General features: G+C 36.4%; 1 protein-coding gene across 2 annotated transcripts in view; it reads right to left on the bottom strand.

The window, feature by feature from the left end:
* Window positions 1-319: 319 nt before the first annotated feature.
* LOC127162007 (myelin-oligodendrocyte glycoprotein) overlaps window positions 320-10,294 on the bottom strand; it is a 34,322-nt gene continuing 24,347 nt past the window's right edge. For both annotated transcript variants that reach the window (XM_051104780.1, XM_051104781.1), the window contains 7 exons: window positions 9,598-9,639; window positions 9,370-9,414; window positions 9,107-9,139; window positions 8,859-8,900; window positions 8,614-8,655; window positions 8,344-8,373; window positions 320-1,320 (listed from right to left, as the gene is read on the bottom strand). In XM_051104780.1, coding sequence (XP_050960737.1) covers window positions 1,283-1,320; window positions 8,344-8,373; window positions 8,614-8,655; window positions 8,859-8,900; window positions 9,107-9,139; window positions 9,370-9,414; window positions 9,598-9,639 — 272 coding nt within the window. In that variant the 3' untranslated portion in view covers window positions 320-1,282. The remainder of the gene's footprint in view (window positions 1,321-8,343; window positions 8,374-8,613; window positions 8,656-8,858; window positions 8,901-9,106; window positions 9,140-9,369; window positions 9,415-9,597; window positions 9,640-10,294) is intronic.

Below are 10,294 nucleotides of genomic sequence, written 5' to 3'. Positions count from 1 at the left end.
TTGGTTTGATTGCACACGTGATTCAGAGCGCGGTCACGCTGAAGGCGTTCCCATAGCGTTTCGACGCAGCGTCACGTTCCCTTCGGGGAACCGGGGTTACATACCTAACCTGAGAAGTTTGTCTGTTCCTGTCTGAAGCGTGACAGAAACTTTGTTACTGAAATATTATTATTTATGCAACATAAGGCTATAATTAAAAAACAAATAATATAAATGAATAAAAAGATAAGTAAATGTGAAAATATGTGTAAATATGAAAACATCATAAATGAAAAAAAAATTTCCATTCAATAAAAGTTAATGGTGACTGAGGCTGTCATTCTGCCTAACATCTTTTATTTCCCATAGAGTAAAGAAAGTCACATGGATTTGGAACAACATGAGGGTGAAAGGTACAAGTTACGTCATTTTAGGGTGAACTTTAAACACAATGAAACACTAAAATGAGACTAAAAAAGAAATTACAAATTGAAAATAAAGATGTTATTCATGATGGATTACATCTAGAGTTGTAAAAGTAAGTGTTAAAATTAAAGTTGTCTTGTATATAATGTTCCTTAAATATGGTCTGAAGATAAAGTATTATACAAACAGGTGATGCTGTATAATAGAGACTAGATAAGATCAGACAATTTCATTAAAACAGAACAGTCACACACATCATGTAACAATATCTGCACAAGCACTTTGAATGAGTTTCCACTTTGTTGATTGGTCTATTATTGTAGTATCTTAAATTTCAGCTTCACACACCCCTAAATGTCAAAAGGATAAACTGCTCTATATGTAAGCCAGATGGTCTCTTTCTTTTTAAATGGGCAGAAAAAAAACCTTCCTGTCTAAATGTGGATTGGAATTTGTCAACAGTCAGAAATCTGGCTACAACTAACACAGAAATGACAGATCTTACATCAAATACTTACAGTAAGAATACCATTAGTTATTTTTTTTAGGCTTCCCTAAAAAAATAATTTCTAAAAGATTAAAAATGAGTGGAGATTTTAAGCTAAGCAAGACCCAAACAAATAAGATTCTCATCAAACGTCTGACCAGTGTAGGAGTAGGTATGAGACATGGACTCAACATCATAAAAGGAGACTAGGACCTCCTCATAATACACAAAGACCCTCTAAGGCTCCACTATTAAGAAAAATAAATGGAGAAACATAAGCCCAATACACCCAATTACTCAGACCCACAGTCCAGTATTTATCTTTATCATGAAGGGTGGAACATCTGATAATGACCTTAATAACAACCAGTTCACTTCTTCACTTGCACCTCATTGTAAAGAACAGAATATGTTTCCTTCGTCAATCTCTGTAAAAAACAGAAAGAAAGTAGGAAGTTATATAGGTTCCATAACCGAATTCATCTTAAGATCAATAATGAGATTGATAATGTTAATCACCACTTTAAGACCAGTGAAACCAAGAAGACTTCAAACCAGGCGTGCAGATAGCACTAGGGACGGGAGGGACATGACCCCCTCAGATTCATAGTGACCCGATTCGTCCCCCTCACTGTCCCTGCTGCCACTCCTTAATTATTGCTGCCACTGCTTCACAATCAGTCCCAGGCTGACCAGGGCTCTAGACTCATTCTTTCCACGGGTAGCTCATTTGCGACTAACTTTCTTAGTTGGCCGCAGGAGCACATAAATTGGGCTCAGTGGCGGTTTTAGGCATGGGCGAACGGGGCAGCCGCCCGGGGCGGCATTTTTTCATGACACGTGGGGGGCGGCACACGAACTTGGAGGAAAAAAAAACCATCTGTGCCGCTAAGCGGTTTTCTATTGTCTATGATACCTGTGCCGCCCCTGCTGCTGAGAGGAGAGGAGAGGAGAGGGCGCAGAGTACAGTTCACCTCTCCCAAATGAAGCGGACAAGGAGGTGGGCAAAACTATGTCAGTGACACCTGACTTTATTACAAATAACGCACATTTCATTCAAAATATTACTTTGAAAAAAAAAATTTATATAAACACAGACCAATAAGTTGCACTCTTTTTATTTAATTGTGTGAAATTGCTAATAAAAATAGGTAATAAAAAACGATTATGATGTGGAGGTGAATTGGTTTAGTCTTGACTTCTGGTCGTGAGTGACAGCGTTGGGGGATGGGAAATCTGTTGATTGTCGATTACAAAGTAAACAGCGATGGAGAGAAAAAGGCCAAAGCTGTCAGGTCCCCAATTTAGGAAAAAAAGAAAAGAAGATGAGGAGAAACGGGCAAAAGATAAGGGTATGCAACAATGTTCTCTCTGTATGATTAAGGTATTCATGTCATTATGTTAATTAGTGGTATAACGTTAACTCTTAGGTTTGTTAGCCTTCTTGCTTATGATGCTTGCTATGCTTACCTTGCTAAAAAAAAAAAAAAAAAAAAAAAAAAACACAATAAAAGCTTAATATACAAACCATCACAGAAATTCTAATGGTTTCTATTAAATAGCATTATGAACCATTAATGTTTTCCAGTGAAACTATTACAAAATTCCTTATTGTAGTGTGTTTTGGACACTTTTCCAATAGGATTTACCATCCCACCCACCAATAGAATCCATCATATACCAGCAGACACTGTTATACTTATTATTAAAACCAATACAATTCCCATTATAACCATTAAATCCATTACATTTTCTATTATTTTTGGGCAGGGTTCTATTGTTTATGTCAGATTTTAGTTTCAGTTTGTGTTTTCTGTTCTGCAGTGAAATAAATAATTAAATTTTCTTTAGTGTGATTTATTCTATATTTATTCTATATTTTATTTGTATATTATTCTTAATAATTTAAAATATTTTTTTCTTAATATTTGTTTGTACACAGTATATTTATTCAAGTTACAAGCAGTTTATTTATTTATTTATTTATTTTGGAAAAAATGGTCTGTTACGGGATGACATGTAGTATTACTACAATAAAACGTGTGGTGTGTACAAAATGTGGAGTTTTGTCTTGTTTTTTTATTGTGTGTGTGAGGGTGGGGGCGCCGGGAGGGAGTCTCGCCCGGGGAGCAATTCAGTGTAGAACCGCCACTGATTGGGCTACAACTTTAATCAAGGCATGCTGATTAACTTTAATCATAGTTTATAGTTATATGGTAACGAAAGTGGTTAACTCTCAACCCGTACGTTTTTTTTTTTTCATCAGTAGTATTATTTTTGGTTTGAATTTTGTATAAGTCGGGCTTCAGAGGCTTTTTGAATTTGCGATCTTGTCACGTTTTACAAGAAAAGATTATTGTCCGTATTCTCTTTCACTTTTTAAGACTAAAACAAAATATGGATTCATTGGTAGCCTATTCTTTATTAAAAGCATGACAACAATAAAAGAGGCAACAAAACGAATAAGACGAAGCATGGCATACACCACATGCTGTATTAGCCTATACCGACTAATAAATTACAGAACGTTCCTCAGCAAACACTGAGGAATCAAATAAAATTAAATGAAAGCCTCCATAACGTAACGTAACGTGAGGTAAATGACAGCCTTTCAAAATGAAAACAAAAAGAAAAGTCAAACTTTGTTGGTGACAATGCTTGCATGTTTATTTTTTCACAAGAATACCAACATGGTCACCCTCACTGTTTTTTTTTTTACTTTAGTTTGAAAACCAAATTCCTCCATCAGCCATCGTTTCCTCAGCATTTTTGTGCGTCACCTTCGCACTCACTTCGCGGCTAGTGGCATAAGCCAGGCTCTACATCTGAAGCGATCGCACTGAATGTGCCTCTCTTTATGTGATCAGTGAATTCTGACTCCTGCCGCAACGCACGCTTATAGACCAGAAGCTTTGGAGCAGTGCAGACCATGCACTCGCACAAATGCGACCACATTAAATTTTAGCTAAATAAAACATATTTTGCAGAAGGTATGAAGTTTTGGCGGGTGATTGGCATAGACAAATAACTGTTTGATCATGCATTGCTAGTTTTGATCAGGCAGGCCTTTGTGTTGTTCACTGTTGTTTATCCATGATTTCAAATAAGAATCCCTCAGTGTTTTTTTAGTGCAAACCATTAGCCCAAATTATGCAAAGTAGCTACTTGAGGATTACTTAAAGCCCAAATTATGCAAAATAACTGAGTTGAAATCATTAGCTGACAGCTTGGTCAGACATAACATTATGACCACTGACAGGTAAAGCAAATATTTTTATTTTTTTAAATTTTGAATAACACTGATTATATATTCATCATAGCACCTGTTAGTATGTGGGATATATTAGGCAGCAAGTGAACATTTTGTCCTTTGGTTGAGGTGTTAGAAGCAGGATAATGGAAAGCATAAGGATTTGAGTGAGTCTTACAAGGGCCAAATTGTGATGGCTAGAAGACTGGGTCGTGGGGCGTCCCTGGTCTGCAGCGGTCAGTATCTATCAAAAGAGGTCCAAGGAAGGAACAGTGGTGAACCAGCGACAGGGTCATGGGTGGCCAAGGCTCACTGATGTACAAAAGGGAGCAAAAGCTGGCCGTGTAGTCTGATCCAACAGGCGAGATACTGTAGATCAAATTGCTCAAGAAGTTAATGCTGGTTCTGATGGAAAAGTGTCAGAATACACAGTGCATCACAGTTTGTTGCGTATGGGGCTACATAGCTGCAGACCAACCAGGGTGCCCATGCTGGCCCGTCTACCACCGAAAGCACCAACAGTGGGCATGTGACCATCAGAACTGGACCACGGAGCAATGGAAGAAGGTGGCCTGGTCTGATGAATCATGTCTTCTTTAACATCACGTGAATCAGGACTTAAAGGATCTGCTGCTAATATCTTGGTGCCAGATACCACAGCACACCTTCAGGGATCTAATGGAGTCCATGCCTCGACAGGTCAGGGTTGTTTTGGCAGCAAAAGGGGTTCCAACACAGTATTAGGAAGGTGGTGATAATGTCATTCCTGGTGTATATGGCAACTGAATATTTCAATCATACATTATGTAAACATGCAACTATCCAGCCTGGTCTCATTGTTTATACATAGGTATTAATACGGAACATTAACAAGCACAAAACGTACATTTTTGTATGTTTTTATTGATACTAAATTGTACAATTTAGACACATTTCAACGTTGAAAACATGCAAATTGCTATTTTTAGCTAATAAAGTAAAATATTGATGTATTTTTTATATTTTTTTAAGATATCTGTATGTATATCTCAATGCCTTTTTATCATTGTATCAATAAGTGATTTAGAGTTTTAGACCCCTTAATCCACCCACAAACCTAAACCTACCTATTTTATAGTGAATATGCCTTTTTATTATTTTATTAGTTATTTGGATTTTTGGACCCCTTAACCTACCCCCAAACCTAAACCCATTTTATAGTGAATATGCATTTTTATCATTTTATCAATAAGCGATTCAGATTTTAAGCCCCCTTAACCTACCTCCAAACTTAAACCTACCCATTTTATAGCAAATTACATTTTTATAATTTTATCAATAAACAACTGAAGTTTTTAAACCCCTTAACCTATCCCCAAACCTACCCATTTTATAGCGAATATAAATGTATATGTCTATATTCTGGGTGACTTTAATGCAAGGGTGGGCGCAGACCATGAGGCATCAGCTGGACCTGGTTATCACCAGACACGACTCTCTGAACAGTGTCTGCAATACCAGAGTCTATGACAATGCTGACTGTGATACTGGTCACTCACTGATCACCTCCAGAATAAAGTTGAAACCAAGAAAGCTCTACCACTCCAAGCAAAAGGGTCAGCCTTGCATTAATGCCAGCAAGACTGCCTACCCAGACGAGAACAGTGAGTTCATTATTACACTTGAAGATACCTTGACCCTGACTCTGCCAGGAACAGAATACTGAGGACAGATGAAACTCTGTCTGCAGTACCATCGACAGCACAGCCATGCTGACCTATGGCAAGAAGGAGTGCAAAAACACTGTCTGGTATGAGGCTAACATCTCTGAAATGAGCCTGTCATCAATGGCAAATGCAGCACACTGACCGAGTATGAACATGAACAAGTAATATGCAAGCATTGAAGGATGCACGATGCAAGGTCCAGCAAATAGCATGCCGCTGCCTAAACAACTGTTGGCTTCAGCTGTCTGGCAACATCCAACAAGCCTCAGACACCGGCAACATCAGACACATGTACAAGAGAATCAACAAGCAACAGGAAAACCGGTAAAGAAGAGCACGCCCCTGAAATTCAAGACAGGAGAGACCATCACAGACCAGGACAAGCAGCTTGCGAGATGGCTTGAACATTACCTCAACATAGAGACTCTAGAAAAAATTCTGTCTCCCAGGAAGCACTTGATGCAATTGAGGACCTGCCTGTATTAAAGGAGTTGGATGCAGAGCCCACCCTGGAGGAACTTAAAGCCATCGATGCCTTATCATATAGCAAACCTCTAGGTGAAGATGGAATACCTCCTAAAATAATCAAGTGTGGAAAGCCAGCCCTGCTTGAGCCACTTCACAAACTCCTGTGTCAGTGTTGGAGAGAAGGTAAGGTCCCCTCAGTACATACGCAATTCCAAGATCGTCACGCTGTACAAGAACAATCGCGACCGAAATGACTGTAATAATTACAGTCTCTCTTCTAAGCACCATGGGCAAAGTCTTCACACAAGTGGTCCTTGCTACAGGTTCTCGCCAACTGCATATATCCAGAGTCTCAGTGTGACAGAGAGATCCACTGTGGACATGATTTTCTCAGTGCGTCAGCTCCAGGAGAAATGCAGAGAGCAATGTAAGAAAAGTGGAATACTTTATATCGCTTTAATAGACCTTACTAAGTCGTTTGACTTAGTAAGCAGAAGAGGCCTGTTCTAGCTTCAGTTCCAGTTGCTCAGCGTCACCGCCTCCTTCCACGATGACATGAAGGGCACTAAGCTGGCACGTCATCTGAAACTTTTACCATCAGAAGCGGTGTAAAACAAGGCTGTATCCTTGCGCCAATATTGTTCTGCATCTTCTTCTCGTTGCTGCTGAACTTTGCCTTCAGAGACTCGGAAGAAGGTGTTTACCTGCACACCAGAAGTGATGGGAAGTTGTTTAACCTGTCCTGCCTGAAGGCCAAGACCAAGGTTCGCACAGTGCTCATTAGGGAGATGCTGTTCGGGGATGATGCCGCTCTGACCTTGCACACCGAAGAACAACTTCAAAGTCTGATGGACCGGTTCGCTCATGCCTGCAGGGAGTTCGGTCTGACTATCAGCATGAAAAAAAAATGTCATAGGCCAGGGTGTTCTTGCACCACCATCGATCTGAGATCTCCAAACTTGATGCTGAGATCTCCAAATGCATCACCACAGCCGCCGCTGTCATGGCAAAGCTGAACAAGAGAGTGTGGGGCAATAACCTGCTGACGGTGAACACTAAGCTCAAGCAGCACCAGGCATTTGTCCTCAGTACCTTATAGTATGGCAGTGAGACCTGGTCCACATACATCAGACAGGAAAACCACCTGGGGAGCTTCCACCTTCACTGTCTTCGCCAGATATTAAGCATCATATGGCAGGACAAGGTCACCAACACTAAAGTGCTGGAGAAAGCAGGCTCCCTCATCATTCGTCTTATGCTCTGTCAGCGCTGACTGCATTGGCTTGGGCATGTGCACCATATGGATGATGGATGCGTCCCCAAGGACTTCCTGTACGGTGAATTGGCCATAGGACATTGTCCAAAGGGTTGCCCAATTCTACGCTTCAAGGATGTCTGCAAACACGATAAACAGCTGGGAACTGGTAGCTACCGACTGCGGACACTGGCATCATGTTCCTCAGGAGGGAATTAGTGGAAAAAATGACTTTTGTGGCCCATGGCAAAAAAAAAGTAAACATTATATGACAAGTAAAGGTTAAACGATCGTAGAAATTTTATTCATTTTAAGGGTTTATCACTATGTAGGCCTATTCTTGGAAACGAGCTGACCGCATAAATTACACAGAACAGAACGAAATGTTATCATTTCATATTAAGTAAACGAGTGAACAATTTAATAATGCAATTGAAAACATAAGGCTGTTGATATGACATCTAAAAACAACAATAATAATAAAATTAATGCAGCAATTTCAATATTTATATGGATTCATTTAGGTGTCCTCAATATGTCAGTATTTATACATTTAAATGCTGAAAATACCTAAGCATCTGTATGTTTAGATACTGTAAATATGTCAGTATTATACGTTTCAGTGCCTGTAGCCGTGCTTATGTAAAATAGATACGAATTATCCTGATATCACGTTGAACTATCATAGGGGTGGAATAATAACTACAAATAATAATAAAAAAAAAGATTAAAAAATGATAGTAAAATAATAACCTAATAAAGATAAATTCACCTTTTTGTGCATTCCTCTTCCTAATGTGTTCTGAAGAAAAAGACAAGAGAAAACATTAAACAGATAACATCACACAATATGTTGAATACTGAATATTTTTGAATAATTTTAATGGAATCATTTTATAAACATGCATCATGAAGTAGAGTAATAACTACAAAAAAACAAAACAAAAAAAACAAAACAAAAAAAAAACAAAAAAACAAAAAACAAACAAACAAAAACATTTCAATTGATAGTGAAATAATAACCTAATAAAGATAAATTCACCTTTTTGTAAATCCCACTTCTCATTCTTTAATTGATCACATTCTGAAGAAAAAGACAAGAGAAATAAACAGACAACATCACACAATATCTTAACTGAATATTTTTAGAAATAATTTTAACAGAATAATTTTAGAAACATGCCTCCATCATGGGGTGGAGTAATAATTACAAATAAAAAAAGAAAAGAAAAAAATGACAAAAACATTTAAATGTATAGTGAAATAACCTAATAAAGATAAATTCACCTTTTTGTATATTCCTCTTCTCTTTCTGTAGTTTATTATGTTCTGAAGAAAAAGACAAGAGAAAACATTAAACAGATAACATCACACAATATGTTAAATGAATATTTAAAAAAAACAATTTTAACTGAATAATTTTATAAACATGCATCTATTACAGGACAGAACTGATAATTATTCATATAAAAATAATAATAAACACTTTTTATTAGTTATTGTTGAAATAAGTAACATAATAAAGATAAATTCACCTTCCTGTATTTTGCTAATTTCCATCCATAGTTCTGAAGAAAATTCAAAATAAAGGCATGAGAAAACATTAAATATATAGGCCACAATTACATCTGACTGAGCAACAACAACAAATAAAACAGAAATTCTATTTAAATAAACAAAAACAAAATGGCTTACTTACAGAACAAGATATACACAAAATCATATGAATACAGCGTCTGCGTATATATTTTGTGGATGAAAACAGACAAAGAAATTATAACTTAAAAGAAAAAGGCACCTTGTTTTACACTCCTGTTCTCATTCTGTAAAAGTTCTTTGCATTCTGAAGAAAATGTAGAATAAAGGCAAGAGAAAAAACAACACTAAATCGCACACAGGTTTATATGGTAACTGAAATAATAATTTAAATGTGTATGTTATGAACATGCATCTATTTTTATAAGTACAAATAAAAAAAATTGTTTAAATGAATAGTGAAATAATAAGCTAATTAAGATGAATTCACCTTCTTGTATTTGGATAATCCCTTTCTTTAGTTGACTGCATTCTGAAGAAAATTCAGAATAAAAGCAAAATTAAAAAAATGTAAATAGATTATGAAATAGAACATCATGCACAAGTACACTACCGTTCAAAAGTTTGGGGTCAGTACATTTTTATTGTTTCTTTTTTTTTTTTTTTTAAGAAATTAATACTTTTATTCACCAAGGATGTATTAAGTTAATAATTAAAAGTTTATTAAAAGTTCATAATAAATAATTTACATTGTTATAAAATATTTATATTTTGAATAAACACTGTACTTTTAAAACTTGTTATTCATGAAAGAATCCTGAAAAAAAAAAAAAAAAAAAAAAAAAAATCACAGTTCGAAAATTTTGGCAGCACAACTGTTGATATTATCCAACATTGATCATTCTAATAATAAATCCGCATATTAGAATGATTTCTGAAGGATCATGTGACACTTAAGACTGGAGTAACAGCTGATAAAAATTCAGCTTTTCATCACAGGAATAAATTCTATTTTAAAGTATGTTAAAATAAAAAACATTATTTTATATTGTAAAAACATTTTGCAATATTACTGTTTTTTTCTATATTTTTAGTCAAATAAATGCAGCCTTGATGAGCATAAGAGACTACTTTAAAGACTATTACAAGTCTTACTGACCCCAAACGTTTGAATGGTAGTGTATATA

This window comes from Labeo rohita, unplaced genomic scaffold (assembly GCF_022985175.1).
Source record: "Labeo rohita strain BAU-BD-2019 unplaced genomic scaffold, IGBB_LRoh.1.0 scaffold_80, whole genome shotgun sequence".
NCBI classification, from domain to species: Eukaryota; Metazoa; Chordata; class Actinopteri; order Cypriniformes; family Cyprinidae; genus Labeo; species Labeo rohita.
This window is presented reverse-complemented; position numbering and strand designations above follow the sequence as displayed.